Genomic DNA, 17,663 nt, shown 5'->3' with positions numbered 1-17,663 from the left:
GTTAGTAGAACATTTCATGCATCTTTTTTTTAATACAAATCATAAAAATCCCATTTTAGGGGGGCACGGACACAGGTTTGGACCCACTGCTATTAACCATGGACATTACACTGAGACCATGGCTCTTAAATTTACATATTATTAGGAATTGTCTTATGAATTATGCAGTGCACCCCATGAGAAGATCAGAAGTCTGTGTTAACAACAAAAAAAGCAATACACAGTTGAAATTATACATTTTTATTTAAATTACTCTATATTAATGTATCAGACAGTACAAATTAGTTCTCTTTCCAAACCCACAACCCCCAAAACTAAAACGGCATTACTCCATAAATTTTTCAATTCCACAATCCTGCTTTTAACTTCAAATTACCCAAAGCAATATAACTAAGTGTAATTCATTTAATTTCCACTCTTTTTATCATATTTAAAGCAAACATATAACACTTTTACTAAAGAAATATACCTATAAATGTGCTGTGTAGATGCATGGCATACATTCTGACAGTCCAATTGGTTCACACTTACTCTACGACATTACTGTATTAACATTTTAGTGTATACAGCAACACAGTAACCCACAAGGTCAGAAAGTACTGACTTTCCTTTTCCTCCATTCTCGCTTCAAAATATTTCTCTCTTGCTTCATACTTCAAATATTAAAATGAATCAGGCATCACTTTATAATTATATGACAACAATATATAATATTACTTCCAATCAACCATCTTACACCCTAAAAATGTTGGGTTGTTTTAACACATAGTTGGGTCAAACCCAACAGTTGGGTTATTTCAATCATTTTTTAGAGTGTATCCTTAGGAGAAATGGTACCCACCATCACAAGACCCTTATTTTGACCATCGATTATTATTTTCATAAAATAAGCAAAGCAGACAATCTAGGCTTGTCCATATTTCACAACTGCTGCCAAACGGCTCACACAAGTGATTTATATGAATGTAATACTTGTTTGTCATAAGCATTATTCACAATGAGATCAAGCACAGCAGAAAGTGGTGAGATGTCGCATTCACATAATATGTTATAAAGATAAAGCAGTGCAATCAGTTTGTCATCAAGCATCTCTGTCTCTTCGGCTGTCGTATGAAAAGGCTCAAGCACAATTCCCGAGTGTTGGGTTGACATGCTTTTCAGATTACTCAGTCAGTCTCAGGCTCGGCATTTGTAGCATTATGAGGATGAAATGAGCGCATGCATCAAGCATCCATTCTGATCCCCGTCAAGCAAGAAGCAAAGCCTTTGAGCAACACTCTTTACACAGGCCTGCAGTTTAGCCACAAGAGATATTTTGCTCTCTGTCAAGGATGGATAGTGTAACAAGACATCGGCGGAAGCAAGTCGATAAGGTAGCCATTCAAAAACATGAGTATGGTTTGTACCATCTCTCCAGGACTCTTCTTCTTTATCATTTCAGCTGTTGTCACAATCTTTATACACCTCTTTCATCTCTTTGTCACATAGACCCTGATACAACTTGAGCAGATACATCTCTGAGCATTCTACAACACTTGATTGTGGCCTTAAATATCTTCTGACACAATAGGATTTTGTCATTACACAATTTTCTCACCCTTTATCATTACATCCCTGTGGCCCCAAGTGAATAAACCACCAATACAATTCATTAATACAATATTACTTATCTTCCTTGTGGCCCCATGTACTGTACATAACATCAAAACTGATGGTTAGTGGCTATATTTAATTTAGTTCCTCTAACAAATAGTGACTGTGCATTTCATCTGTTCATCACCATAAATGAAACTTGTGTCCATAGTGTTACACAATATTACTGCATTTTAAAGGAATAGTTTATCCGAAAATGAGAATTGTCATCTTTTACTTTGAACTTTACTTCCCAATCTCAAGAGATTTTGGCTTTAGCTTCCTTGTTAGAGTGCCATGCCGGCCCGATTACTGGTTTGAGTTATGCCGGGTTTGGGTAGGTTAAATAAAGATGACTAAATTTTCATTTTAGGTGAATCAACCCCTTAATAATGGTGTCATTGAGTAATAAACAAACAAAGTACAACCGTGTGCTAAAATTGTGAACATGCAGGAAAACGCATCAGTTCTATGACTGATGCCCTTTGTCATATTACTGTAGTCGCACAATTCATTTGACAGAACAGAGCAAGCAGATGAGTGCTCTTGCCTCTGGCTGGTAATTAGTGTCAAAGTGGATTCTCAGTAATGCACAGAGCCAGGCCTCCACACATTTGGTTGGATCCCCATACTTGATGTACTGAAGCGGGGTCTGGGTACCCGTAGGTTTTGGATGCTCCCAGACACTGAGGATCGCCCACCAGCGGATAGAGGACTCAACTCAGGGGCGCTCTGAAACTGCTTGGCTGCCTGAAACGGGGTGTAGGCTTGCCCAGGAGTTGTTGGTTGCGGGACGGGCACTGAATTATGCACAGGGGTGGTGGACATTTTGGGGAGAGCAGGCAGAGCTCCTGTAGGGGCAGGAGGTGGTGGGGAGAACGGTGCCATGGGTCGTGGAGCAACAGGAGGTGGGGAAATGACATCATTACGCCACATCGGCTCACCAAGAGTGGTGGCAGAGCGAGGGGCAATTACAATAGGGGTCAGGGCTGTGGGTGCAGACATGGGAGGCGGTGTAGAGAAACGTTTGATTTCATACACACGGTTTGTTTTAACAGGAACCTGCTTTGGCATGTTAAGGGAACTGCCTGTCATGTTGACACCATTTTGCTTCTGAGGGATTCCACCGCCATAACTGAACATGGAGGAGTTGAGCTGGTATGGCTGCCTGCTCACAAAGTCAAGAGCCTTTATGCCAGGTTTGTGTTGACCAGGCACTGTTTTAACCCCAACTTTTGATGCAGCATTAGCCTTGGTGCCACGCTGGGCCACTGGAGGACAGGATGGTGACAGCAGTGGATTATAATTAATAGGTGGTGGGGCACGGATGTTGGGAGAGTATTTCCAGTGACCTGGGAGAGAGGGTGTGGGTGAAGGGTCACGAGGCTGGGCTGGAGATTTAGGTTGCTTATCCACCACATAGCGATCCATGCGAGTCTGTCTGCGTGCAAACAACTCTGCCCCTTTCCCTCGCATCTGAGAAATCTCTGGAGCTGGGGTAGCTGGTTTAGGAGCCACTGGTGGTGGAATCCTGTTCTTCTGTGCCTGCATGAAGTTACAAGCCTCAGCACCCAAGTTGAGGAGGTCCTCCTCAGGGCCAGACTCAAACCCTGCCTCCACACCAGAGCGAGGCCTTTCATCCAGGTTCTGTACTAGAGACAGTAGTTCAGGGTTGTATGAAGGAGGCTTTTTCTCCTCTTTGGGATTAAACATTGGTTTATTGGTACTACGACGACGAGCCTCCTGCAGGATGCCAGTGCGGGCAGCAGGTACAGAGACCCGCTGTTCCCGAGAAGAGATCCCCTCAGTGGATTTTGCTTCTTGATACTGCGGGGGCATTGGTGTATTTGGTGTTTCCGACGTAGTGGATGCCACAGAAACATATGGGTTGAACGAAACTTTGTGGGATTGGCAAGACTGTCCATTTGGTGTTGCTGGAGCATTAGTATGTACAGAGGCCGGGGTAGGGGCAGGGACAGAGACAGGGGCAGGAGCAAAGACATAGTTAAGGGCTGGGGCATTTGTGAAGGGGGGAGAGAAAGGCTGTTCTGTAACATTAATTGGTGGTGGTGGTGGCTGATATTGAGGAGAAACCACCTGGTAAGGAGGACTTAGGGGCATTGCCTGTTTTTGAGATGGAGAATAAGGCTGAACCATACTATGTGGTGAATTCAATGATGATACATGGGAAGCTGTTGGAGAAAACGGGGCAGAGGGACTGGAATAGGCTGAGGAGTAATGTTGAGCATTTGAAGGGGGAGGAGAAAATGGACCTGAAGTGACAGAGGAAGGAGAAAGCAACGAGGAAGGACCATTGTAGGTGGCCGGTCTGGCAGGAATAAACAGTGATGTTGTAGATATGGCTTTCTTCACCTCTGACCTAGCAGGAGAGAAGGATGCTGGGATTGTTGCCACAGACACAGCTTGGATCTGTGATCCATCTTTTTTGGCAGTGCTGGGTTTAAAGACTACAGGAGCAGTAGCTGCTCTGTGGCTTACACAGCCGGGAGCAAATGGCCTGGCGGTTCTGTTGTGCACTGAGCCGGCAGCCGACGAGTCTGTTTGCTCTTGTAAAGCTCCTGCCATTGATGACATCTGTGTCTGGCCAGGGGAGGACAACACAACGCTTGTCCTGCTCACCACCAAAGGTTCTCCGTTCAGCATACTGGTACTATGAGAATTCTGGGGTTCAACTGGAGTAATTGGGGTATGTGTCAATGCCGAGTCTTCCTGATGCTGTGGCTTGGGCAAAGCGGAGGGTGTAACCAGGTTTGACGTATGTTGTTCAGCTCTTTTCCTCTGTTGTTCAAAAAGATGGGCTCCTTTTCCTGAGGTGGCGTTTAGGCCTGGACTGGTCTCTACATCTCTGTCAGACACAACACACGCTGAAGTTCTCCTGTCTAGAACATCCAAATAACCGCTATCCCAAGTAGGGTCTGGTGCGGCAGAAAAACCGTCTTCATCAAATTCAGAGTCACTGCCAGGAAAGAAGCTTTCGTCCTCTGTTTCTCCTTCAGTGGTACTGTAGCTTTCTCCGTCTACACTGCCAAAGCAAGTAAGAGTGTATTTCTTCGCACGCTGTCGTCGCTTCTTAAACATAAGAACACCTTTAGAATGAGGGTTTGGTGCGTCGGTCAAGAGCGAGGCAATGGTTCGGCACTTGGATCTAGCTTCCTTCACCTGCTTATCCTGTAAACTTTCACCCCTGTGTAGCTCTAAGGAGAGAAAGAGAGTGTGTAATGATCAGTAAGAAATACTTTCAAGGTGTTTACTTGAACAATGTAACAAACAATGACACTTTATGGCACATGCCAATGAGATATTACTTACAAGTAGCCTTAAAATAAACATTACTGGTGTGCATCTTGAGATAAAACAAGGGCACTGAGCTATCTTTAGATAGGTTTTTATCACATTAACACACATATAGTGTATTATTAACATTTAATACATGGTATCTGAATTTGTATGACACGGGGTAACAGTGTTGTTCTTTTCCATTACCTCCATTATCTTTTCAGTTAGACATATATAATTCCTGAAAAAGGCAAAAAGAAATGCCTAAAAAGGACACAAATTGAACTTGCTGTGTTGAATGTATCTTAAAACGGTTTACATAATTCGAATCACAAGAATTTCAGTTTTTCAAAGATATGTGACATGTTTAGCTTTTTGTTTTTGAGTTGTTGTATTTGATGAAGTTTTCTGTCAAATAATGTCCCGCCCACGGTACACTGGAATTTTAAGGGTTTTTTAACACTTATGATTTTTATAAAACAGTTCCTTTAGTGACGAAGAGCAAAAACAAGCAAAGTCAGGAACCACTTTGTGATAAATTAAGTTGTCATTGTAATAAATGGAACAGACTTTCAAGTGGAGTCGGAATAGCTCTGATATAGGACACTATAATGCATTGGGTTGGATGATGCTGAAATGTCTGGCAGAAACCCTCATGGTAAATCACTGAGCTCAATCTCCTCTACAAATAGCCCATCACATTCTTACAGCTTGAGCAAGTAACCCCCTGGAGAACGAGGGTCTATGTAAAAAGACAGAATAAAGACATCTGATATCTGACATCTGGCTTTACAAACAAACCCAAAAAAGTCAAGATGCTTTGATAATGTATATTCTCATATATTTTTAACATCCTATATACATCCAAGTATGATCAACGTCATCTCAAATGAGAGGTTTGTGCAATGAAGACCCAAATGTACCAAATGTACATCTATAATTATTAAACCCTACTATTGATGGCCCTGCATCAAAGATGGACTAAACATTAAATACCTGCTTATGTCAAAACTTACATGTAACAACACATTTTTAAATGATAAACAATCTTCTTTTTTAAACTGAAAAATTTCATATTAACCCAAAACCCAAGAGTCAAACTTTATCTAAACATTTATGTACAGCAGTAAAGCAAAGGCACTGTAAACATTCATTTTCTGCCTTTCATTTCATTATTGAACACATTTTCCACAAAGATCCCTTTTAAAACAACATCTTCCTACCAGCATTTCACTCCAAAACTAATTCAAACCTCTAGAGAAACCCTCAGGTCTTTACCTGCATAGATGTGTCGTTCATGTTCAGCCTCTCCGGGCAATATGAGGCTTCTCATATTGTTCAGTGAGAAAACAAGCCAGCCTCACTGGCAGCACATGCCCAAACATACAAGTGGAGCACAGCCAGAATTACTGAGGTCCTCTGCCCACATTGGTACAAAATCACCCACTCCGTAGGAAGGGGTCAGGCCTTTTAAAGACCTTTTGTCTAACCACAACACCCTGTCACAGGCCCAAAGAAACCCCATTATGTCATTCGGGGCTATTTCAGTCAATGACGACTGCTAACGGAGATTTCCCACCTGTTTGGGCTCACCTCCGTCTCTGGCTGGATGGGAGGCATAGGGTGACCTGTCATGCGAGGTCACAAAGATCAAAATGTCAATGTGCTAACCTCAAAATCTAAGCTCAACATTAAACTTCAAACATCAAACACAAAAGTGTCTGACTCAAGTAACATTTTGACGGTGGAAAAATCAAATTTTTCAATCTTTTTCAACATTGTAGAGTATTTACTAAACTTATATAAATATCTGTGCATACTTTTAACCATTTCTAAGCTAGCAACTACAGCTGTACATATTGTATTCAAAAAATCCTCTTTAAAAGTTATTGAATCTTGGTTTATTATCTATAGAGATATTTAAAGCTGATGATGGGTGCATCAGTATTTTGTCCATCAGTATGTTCTTGACCTCCCACTGTGCTGTCACAATAACAGGTGTGCCCACTTCTTCATTTGTACTAAACAAGACTGTCTGAAAGCCCTGGCTTATTCTGTAATATCACCACTTACTGTGACAAATGAAGAGCAGCTGTCAATGATCCTTTCCATTCACTGTACAAATGCTTCATACGCACATAACGCACAAGAGAACTCTCAAACAAAATTTCTAGATGTTTGAGTTATGGAAATAAATGCCAAAAAAGTTATTTGCATGAACCTTAGACTGTCAGTTCCTTACAGAGTCTAAGGGGGTGTGCACACCAAAGCTTTTACGCTCACGGCCGGCACATGTTTTCAATTGATTCCAATGGAAGCTCTGCGTTTTTCAAATAAGCCAGCAGCTAGCGGTTTTCTTCCGCGCTGAAAACCTGAGCTGAGCGTCAAGACTTGAAAGAGATTCAACTTTGGGTGAAAAGCTCTGCTCGTCAATGTCAGTTCTCACACAGCCGTCCAATCACAGTGGAGGAGGGGCGGGACATTACCACAGCAACCAACCGGCTCACAGCTCAACTATCAGAGCTAACAAAGCACTCGGCTGAAAAACAGCTGGCATTCGGCGTCCTCCAGGCGTTTTCAGCCGTGTTCAAAAGTTTTGGTGTGTCCCGCCCCTTAGGGAGCGTGCACACCAAAACTTGTACGCCCACGGCCGGCGTATGTTTTCAATTGTTTCCAATGGAAGCTTTGCGTTTTTCAAATAAGCCAGCAGCTAGCGTTTTTTTCCGCACTGAAAACCGGCGCTTGACGGTTTTTCCACACTCTGAGCTGAGCATCGAGAGTTGAAAGAGATTCAACTTTGGGTGAAAAGCTCCGCTCGTCAATGTCAGTTCACACGGCCGTCCAATCACAGTGGAGGAGGGTCCGGACAAGTATCCCAACAACCAATCGGTTCACAGCTCAAGTATCATAGCTACCAAAGCGATCGGCTGAGGAAAGCTGGCGCTCAGCTGAAAAAACAGCTGGCAATCTGTGTCATCCAGGCATTTTCAGCCGCGTTTAAAAGTTTTGGTGTGCACAACCCCTTAGAAAGCAAAGTGACCTTCAGGCATGGCACCATTACCTGCAACCAAGCCCAAAGGGTTTTAGAGAGGAGAATTCGCACCCCATCAGCTATAAAGCATTTATAGCTATAAGATGTACAGTATTTGTTTGACTCTTACAATAAAAAGAAATATTAAAAATAGTCTACTCCTCATTAAACATCATTAACTTACTTATTAACACCATGTATTTACGATCTGTATTTGAATGCGAGGAAGGAATAAGCTTTCATCTAACAGTAATCCAAGCCATATGATTCTTCAGTCTGCCCTTGGCTGTAGAAAAACAAACAGGCATGACTAAATGTTATACTGTAATATTAATAATAAAATATATTTTGCACCTGAAGCTTCTTCTTATTATTACTATTATTTCTTGTTAAGGTAACTAGCATTTACTTTTATCAATCAGTGCAAATAAAGATGTTGTCGAATGTATAGAAATATTCCTCCAGAAATACCTACCATGGAGGAATGGATTGACATTATCTTTTCAAGATGAAAAAATTACTTTCACTTTGCGACTGCAACAGGATTTTTTTGTAAAAATGGGAAAGATGGATAACGTATATCATTCCATTACGTCCATCATTTGTTTAAAGTGGATTTTGGTGTTGTGTTTTTTTCTTACTTTAGTTCTAATTATTATGCCTGTGATACTCGTCTTTGTTGTTTTTTTCGTGGGTGATTAATGTACATTTGCAGATGAATTGATGAGAAGTTTGACAGGTATTACCAGTAACATTATTGTATGTACCTGAAAAATCAAAATAAAAAAAAGAAATATATACTAAGATAAGCATTTATTACTGGTTGAAGAAAAAATAAAAATCAATAAGGCTTAATCATTTACAAATAAAATAATACACACAAAATAATAAAGAGATTACAATATACGATAATAAAGAGAGAAAACACTTCCTGTGATGCAATGTAAATAATTTGTGTCACTATTAATGAAAAGAGCTAAAACGGAGAGAATAAACTGACATTGACACTACAGAGCAACTGGACATGCCTTTCCTAGCATGCAACACAGGCCTGCATTATAGGCCTGAGTCAGAGTACAAATATAGTTTCTAGCTGTCTTCTAGCTTGCGTACATCTCCCCACCCCATGTTAAAACAAGCAGAGGGATATGTAGGAACCCCTGTCACCATCATCTGTATGTGTTTACCACTCTTTTAATTATAAATCCCACACAACAAGCTCATGATTATTCCCAGTTAAGCTTTATCCGGTTTGCTGCCAAGAGGAATACGTATACATTATACATTGATTTTCTTCACTTAAAGACACAGACATTGCATCTAATCTATTTATTTGATTTTAGCCTTGCTGCTTCTGTTCAGCTTTTTCATCTGCATCAACTCAAATCCAAAAGTTTGTTTGTTTTTTTATGTTGTATGTGTTGTTGTTGGGTCTAGGCGTGTAATAAAGTTTATATATACTATATCTTTATAGTAAGTGATCTTTTAAGTGAGTACCCCCCTGCCATTTCAGCAAATATTTTTTGTATATCTTCTCAAGGGGGACAATACTATAGAAATGAAATTTGATTATATATTAGAGTAGTCAATGTGCTGCATAGATTTGCTGTCTTCTGAAAATAACTTAACATACAGCCATTAACGTCAAAATAGCAACAAAAGTGAGTACATCCTAAGTGATAATAGATGTCTATCGTTTAACCATGCAAGCCCACATGTCTTATTCATCATGTTAACGTTACAAATTTGTGTATCTTGTATTATAGCACTTAAAGGGGACATTTCACAGGACTTTTTTAATATGTCAAATAAATCTTTGGTGTCCCCAGAGTAGGTATGTGAATTATTAGCTCAAAATACCACAAAGAAAATTTATTATAGCATGCTAAAATTGCCACTTTAGTTTTTGGGTGTGTCCTTTTAAATGCAAATGAGTTGATTTCTGCAATAAATGGCAGTGCTGTGGTTGGATAGTGCAGATTAAGGAGTGGTATTATCCCCTTCTGACATTCCAAAGAAAGCAAAATATCAATGACCTTTTTTTACATGCTTGCAGAGAATGGTTTACCAAAACTAAGTTATTGGGTTTTTCTTTTCACATTTTCTAGGTGGATAGAACCACTGGGGACCCAATTATAGCACTTAAACATGGAAAAACTCAGATTTTCATGATATGTCCCCTTTAAAATGTGTTTCTTTAAGTACAATTCTCTCATACTGACCACTGGATGTTGAACATGGCACTTCATGGCAAATAACTTTCTGAGGATTTGAGAATTAGAATTGTGCTCTCCACAAAGATGGACTAAGCTATAAGAAGATCAGTAACATGTTTTCACTCGGAACAGGACATTAAAGGAGTTGAGTCCAACGCATGAGTGCTGCCAACACTACATTATAAGATCCAAAATGGATGTCAGATTGTCAGTGCTCAGACCATACGCAGCACACTGCAACAATTCGGTTTGAATCCCAGAAATAATCTCTGAAGCTGGCTCACAAGAAAGCAAACAAACAGTTTGCTGAAGACAACCTGTCCAAGAGCATGACTTACTGAAACCATGTCCTGTGGTCTGATGAGACACAACTTAAACATAAACTTGTTTGGCTCGGATGGTGTCCAGCATGTTTGGTGACGTCCATGCACACTGAATTGTTGCAGTGTGCTGGTATGGTCTGAGCACTGACAATCTGACCTTCTTCTTCCAAAACCTATAAAACAATGTTGGCAGCACTAATGTGTCTGTTTTTAAAGCCACTTGAGGCACAACACAAGGACTCAGCTTCTTTGATTGACCCTTGCATGTCCTGTTCCGAGTGGAAACAGTATTCGAAAACCTCTGTATGACCCTGGTCACTGTATTGTAACTCAGTTTCAGGAAGTTCCTGATCTCCCCTTTAGCCTAGGCCAGTGGCGTAGCGTCTGGGCATGCAGGATATGCACAGGCAAATGGGCCCGGGACAATAGGGGGCCCGGCCCTGGGCCCGCCCCAGCTGTTATTTAAAAAAAAATTCAATTTACATTTTATTTGTGGCCGCAATAAATATATTTTTGTATGCATATCATGTGTAGTGATTTCTTATTTCTCCGTAATGTCTAATTTCTCCGTCATTTCTTGTTTGCATTTATTTATTTATTTTTGCACTCCACGGCTGCCGTAGACTACTACGCCATCATATTTTAACATGACGCATCGTCGCGCCAATAAAAAAAGAAAACACAGTCTGAGAGGTTACTATAGTGGCTATTTACATAAACATTAAGAATGGACAAATATAAACATAAAAGTGGGGCCTTAAAGAGAAAAGAGAAGGCGGAGAAGTTTTTCTTTATTTAAATCTACCCTTTAAAGTAAAAAAGTAAAGTAAAAAATATTTGACTACCTTATTAAAAGTATATGTGGTTAACAGACCTGCGCGCCACAGTTAACAGTGCCAACGGGCAAGGTTGGGGGGGGGGGGGGCGTTGGCTTAAGGGTGCCCATAATTTTTTTTGCATATGGGCCCAGGACTGACTTGCTACGCCACTGGCCTAAGCCATCTTTGTGGAGAGCAACAATTCAAATTGTCAAATCCTCATAGAGTTCTTTACCATTAGGTGCCATGTTCAGTGGTCAGTATGAGAGAATTGTAGTTTAAGTGCTCCAATACAAGATACAGAAATTGTTAACATGAACATGACAAATAGAACATGTGGATTTGCATGGTAAAATGATATATATATTATTACTTAGGGTGTACTCACTTTATATACTAAAATATTTGCTGAAATATTGTTAGGGGTGTACTTACTTTTGTGACATACTGTATAGGGATGTCATGATTCTCCAAATCCTCGATTCAATTACAATTTCAATTCTAAGGTCACGGTTCAATTCGGTTCTTGATATTTACTTTTTTTTAAAGCACAAATTCAGTGCCCCAACCACTTGCTACTGGGAAATTCGTATTCATGGGATGACAATTCATAAGTACGACTTCGTAAGTACGAGTAATATGCTGGTGTAGGTCAAGCAAACATTAATATTTCAACAAATTTACCATCAACTACAGACATTATTTATTGCTCATCTATCTTTATTTATCATTGAAAAGCCCTAAAGTCGTAAACTTGGAAAATCAAAGAAAATCGGAAGTTTCTCATAATATTAGAAATTTATACATTTTCAAAAGGCATATGAAATAAACCTATGAATCTTTTCTCTCTCTCCAAACAGGTTGTTTCTCTAAAAAATGCTAAAACTTTGTGAGCAGAAATTTTCTTTGTATAGCACTTGAGACAATAATTTGCAAATACTGAATGTATTCTCATTTAAAAATCAGCTATTATTAACATTATTGATAAACAGTTAAAAATATTGAGTTATACTCACTAGCTTGCTTGGCCTTGTCCATATATGTAACACTGAGTTCTTCATCCACTGGGTTTATCACAGGGCCCACTATAGGTACCATCTGTCTGTGAGATGCCAGCATGAGAGCTCCTTTGGCCCGTTCTGGAGAAACAAGAGGAGGTACAGAGGGTGGCTCTTGAAAACCGCTGTCCACTTCTGCAGCTCCTGATGGACTTTGATCAGAATTATCAGAGGAGTTTTCTCCTTGGTGTGACCACTCGACCTGGGTTGGCTGAAAGACCACCTCTCTACGGGCCACCCCGGGCATCACGTGCTGTTGTTCATTCACACCAGACCCACCCCAGCTCTGTGACTGGGGGAATGTGCACACATCCTGGGCACTTTCATAGCCGCTCAGTTCTGATGTCTCCTCCTCCTGCGGTGAGACTTGGCCTGGGCTCTTGGCGGGTGAGTTACTGGGGCTTCGTCGTCTCTGTCTGCGCTGCCTCTCTTGTGCCACCACATCTGCATCGCTGTCTGTCTCACCGTAGTACGCCTCGCTGTCTGGAGGAGATGTAAGGCACCCAATGCCACCAGTAGGGGACAGGAGCGATGCTCTGTTGACACCAGACGGTTTAGAGATGAGTGGTGGGGATAGAGCCCTTAAGGCTGCACGATACTCCTTATCAATACGGGGAGAGGGAGCCCGACCCAAGAGCACCACTGACTGAAAGGCAGCTGGGGCCCTTCATATGAAATGCATAGTGATTAAATCAGCTGAAACTTAATAACAGGACTAAAAACACAAGAATGATTTCATTCTCACCTTTTGATTCGCAGATGAAGTGTTCCTCTGCCAGTGTCAATCAAATTCATAGCTTCAGCATGAGACAGGTTTTCACAGGAAACATCGTTGATTGATGCGAGCTCATCTGTCTCTCTGAGCCCGGCCCTGCAAGCCTTACTGCGCTTTCTCACCTATACCAGCAGGGGGAGACATGGAAGCATGAATGGCTGCACAACTTACAAAACACAGTAAGCTCAGGAAGTACATCATGTATCTAAAAATATAATGAATCACTCTAAAAATTGTTGGGTTGTTTCAACCCATGGTTGGACAACCCACAGGCTTTAAAATGTCTATATTTGACTTTGTCTATATTTGCTCAAGCCCCTGCCATTTTGGTATTAACTGTATGTGCTGGTGAAAATAATTATTAAAGTAATAATTATAATAAATAAAATATGTCACCATTGTAGCTAACAACAATAATAATACAGAATATTATTAACAAACTTGTAAAAATAGTTGAAATATTCTTCTTCTGTTTGCATACACTGTAAACAGCCCTTATAAAGCTTTTAACAGTCCTTATAAATGCACAAATAACATTTTAAATGTAAAAATAAATGAAAAAAGACACAATTGAAAAGTATAAGGTGGGTATACAATACAATTCTTTAGTCATAGTCCTTATAGCTCTGCATTATAATAGGATTTTTAAAGAAAATGTGACCTTTAAAGAAGTCCCTTTCCCCGTAAAAGAAAATAACATATTTTTTCTGTATTCTATTTTTTTCCTAATTCAAATACATTTTTAATATAAATCCCCCAAAAAATCTAGTATATATACAATGAAAGAAAATATAGTTACTGTGTTTGTATTCCAAAAAAGAGTCTGAAAAATCCTTTACATATTTTTTTTCAGAAAAAAAATTACTTCATGCGGAGCTGCCGATCAATGTGCGAGTATCGCGAGAGTCATTTAAAAGCGCTGATTTAGAATTACTCTCGCGGTACTCTGATGTCATACGAGAATTATTGTGCGCAGCTGCGCATAAATTGAACACACGTGAGGTTTTGGCGGCGGAGCCAGGCGAGTTTCCTTGACAGCAGTGTCCTTACCGAGAACAGCAAATTTTAGAGTGTAAGTAAACAAATCTCACAAAACGAAAACATATTTTAATAACCTAGTTAACTAGCTTTAGTACAACATTTACATTTTATAGCTAGATCAGACCAGAACTGGTCTTCCCAGCCAAGGCTTTTCTCTCAACAGCTAAAACTTTATGGAGTTTTAAGTAATTGATATTGACAGTATTTCTTTCTATTTCTATCTCTTCTATATTAAAAAACCTACCCCCCCCCATCATTTACTCGCCCTCAAGTTGTTCCAAACCTGTAAAAAATAATTTGTTGTTGATTTTCTGAGGAATGTTTTTAATCAAGCAGTTTTGGAGCGCCATTGACTGCATTGTAGGAAAAATACAATGAGGTAAATGGTGCTTCAAAGCAAAACATTATGGAATTTAGTTACTACTACAGTAGTCCCTACTGAAAAATCCAGCTAAGACCAGCATTAACTGGCAGCTGGTTTTAGCTGGTTTAAGCTGGTCATCCCAATCAGGCAAAGCTGGTCTTCGTCCAGCTAGAACAGCTTAAAAAGTGAACAAAACACAGCTAGACCAGCTTGCTACACCAGCAAAACCAGCTAAAACCAAGCTGGGGACCAGCTAAAACCAGCTCACCAGCTTATGCTGGTCTTAGCTGGATTTTTCAGTAGGGGTACCACAATATTTTTCCGTAAAGCTGCTTTAAAACAATACAGATTGTGAAAAGTGCTCTATTAACGAAACTGACTTAATACTTCTTTGTTTTACTGCAACCAAATTCCCTCGCGTAAGCACATCATAAATATCTACAATGACTAACAACATGTGTTACTAATAAACCAATGACCAATCTGTTGATTGTCTCAGATTACATTTGGTGGACTTTCCATACCATCAGTAATAGCTAATGGCAACATTATCTATTTATTAGACTACTTTTCACATAGACAGTACATAACAAAACCTGATGTTAGGCCTCAATTATAGGCCATAACTGTACACAAAGGTCCTATCCAGTTGGTTTTGTATCTGCAATAATTAAATGACAAATTGGCAGAGAGGACGACAGCCCTAAGGAAGCCCACATGGCTTTTCTCCATCTCCTTACTGAGGTCATGTGTCAAATTTGACCGCACTGTTCTAACACTCACTTCTCTAACACGTACCAGGCTAAAAGTCTGGCCACATTTCCAACTTCGCCTCTTGTTTCCATCCAAACAACACATTGCAAGCTTGATACATCGATCTAAATGAATAAACAAAAGAGCTCTATTCTTCCTTAAAAGCAGGGACACAACGTGCAAAGCTTTAATGCCTTGGACACATTCAAATATTTGGCAACACAAGAATATTACTTTTGATTAGTGGAAATAGATTCCTATTGTTCACCTTTCGTGTTTTTTTATCGCCGATCAAATGGTCTGAAAATGCAAGTAGAGGGAACAACATGTGCAGCTGGTGCCCAGGCAGCTGTTACCTCTTGGCAGACCTGAACCAGAGCATGTCATGCATTCACCATTTGTTCCTCACATCCTAAATAAAGTGCTCAACCATTGTAAAGAGTCAATTGTCCCTCACCTAAAACTCAACAAAAGCCTGTTTCTTTGAAGTGGACTGTGTACTAATAAAGTAAACAGAGCCAATGGTGGATTAAAAGTATCCGAAAAGCCACATGGCATTGACATTATAAGCACCAGCCCTACTGTACATTGAATTATGAACCCTCTTGATGTCTTCGGGCATTGCCAGAGCATTTTCAGAGTTAAATTTTGCTGGCCGAGCAAGTGTCACTGAGGTCGTTCGACATGCCAGGATTAAAAGGAGAAATCAGAGATCCTGTAGGATGAGAATAGCTCAATTAAAAGTAGAGGTGGTCGTGGAGAAGAGCCGCACTATGAATGGAAACAGACAGAACAGACTTTGCTTAGGTGACCTTGGGTTCAATGATAGAATTGGGGAAACTCCCTGGTGCTTTTTTACTCAAGCAAAAAGATTTTCCTAAATGTACAAAAGCCTTCACGTGATATTTATCTTCTCGCCCCGAACATGGACATTTCTAGAGTAGCCCAGATGGTCCCTTTCATTGCTCAACCTTCCAAAATAGCCCTTAGATCAAGCAAAATGCATTGCACACAGTTGTCACCTAACAAATGTAGCGCACTGGGTTTATAAGTAGAGAGCGGGGCTGTAATTCTACTCACTCCTGAAATAACATCCTCATTTAGATATAACTGTGTAGGAATGCTGCTCTGAAAGATCTGGATTCCAGAGAAAGCCGTACAAAAAGCTGCCAATTAGATAAGAGTGAAGAGGCGCACTGAAAAGCACTGCAGCTTTATCTATAGACCAGGCATGCTTGCAGCACAGCGCACTTAAACAGACATTTATCAGAAGATAAAGGAGGTTGTGTGGGGCTTTTAGTTTAAAAAAACGATGTGATTGTATTATTTTATTGATATGTTTGTCTTTATTAAGTAAAAGACATATAGTGCATGTGTAAATGCAGGTTCTGAAAAGTGTTATGCTTTTATTTAATATGCTTGCCAAGTATCATACCAAGATGTCATATTATTAAAATGACACAAAATAAACATATAGTATAATACATACTTGCCTTTATAATTTAATACAAACATCTTCCAGTGACAGTATGGGCTATGAGCATGTAAAATCCCTTCAATAAGACTTTTATAAAGGCTTATCATCCCACATAGCACACATTTACTATAGTAAACTGTAGTGTACTGTATAAATTACTTCATTTTGTTAATGTATAGGCTAACCACAGTACTCTGTACTATTGAGAATAGATAATTGATAAGCTGTAGTAATACTGAAGTATACTGAAGTAAACTATATTAAATCCTTAAGTATACTACAGTATTAGTTTGTGTGACCCATTGAAAATTGAATGTGTACTATTGTGTTTGTGTAGCAGATTTCTTAATATACGAAAAAGTTGCAGACGAATCTGGACGGATACTAATAAGCATGCATGATGTGGTTGTGACATTTGGTGTATGACATCACTACAAAGCCTTGTTTCATTTAGTACCAATCAAATGAATAACATGGTTATCCAGGTAGCCATGCCCGCTTACCTTTGCAACCTGGAGGGGCATCTGGTGCTCAGCTCCTCCCTGTAATCGGAAACCCCATGGTGCGCCTCCGGAGAGGGTCACTACTACTTCCTCTGCCACCATTTTTCCTAATTTTCCTCTGGGTCTCTTATAATGTCTCTCTTTGAATGTCTCTAATTGTCTTCAATAGTCTTGTCCCATCCCTGGATCTTCAGTCCTCCTCAGTGGCCTGTGACTGCCTGCAGTGCTTCTGCCCGTCCTGAGAGGTGACCGTAGATAACACACCCCACGGGTCATGAGCATGTGAAGTGTGGAAAGAGCATAAAGGGGGTGGGAGGAAGTGCGAACAGGCGTTATCTTTCTTGCTCTCTCTTTATTGGAATGCTTGTTCGGCGA

General features: G+C 40.1%; 1 protein-coding gene across 2 annotated transcripts; it reads right to left on the bottom strand.

The window, feature by feature from the left end:
• Positions 1–224: 224 nt before the first annotated feature.
• synpo2lb (synaptopodin 2-like b) lies at positions 225–17,590 on the bottom strand. Of its 2 annotated transcripts, none has more exons than XM_065270403.2 (4): positions 17,289–17,590; positions 13,121–13,272; positions 12,334–13,040; positions 225–4,847 (listed from the first exon to the last, which is right to left on the bottom strand). In XM_065270403.2, exons 1-4 carry the CDS (start codon positions 17,388–17,390, stop codon positions 2,215–2,217), a joined length of 3,594 nt encoding a protein of 1,197 aa, XP_065126475.2. In that variant the 5' UTR covers positions 17,391–17,590; the 3' UTR covers positions 225–2,214. The 2 variants fall into 2 exon arrangements, with proteins under 2 accessions (XP_065126475.2, XP_065126476.2); XM_065270404.2 differs by having other exon boundaries at positions 12,334–12,911.
• Positions 17,591–17,663: the final 73 nt, after the last annotated feature.

The sequence above is a fragment of the Paramisgurnus dabryanus genome, chromosome 1 (genome assembly GCF_030506205.2).
Source record: "Paramisgurnus dabryanus chromosome 1, PD_genome_1.1, whole genome shotgun sequence".
NCBI classification, from domain to species: Eukaryota; Metazoa; Chordata; class Actinopteri; order Cypriniformes; family Cobitidae; genus Paramisgurnus; species Paramisgurnus dabryanus.
This window is presented reverse-complemented; position numbering and strand designations above follow the sequence as displayed.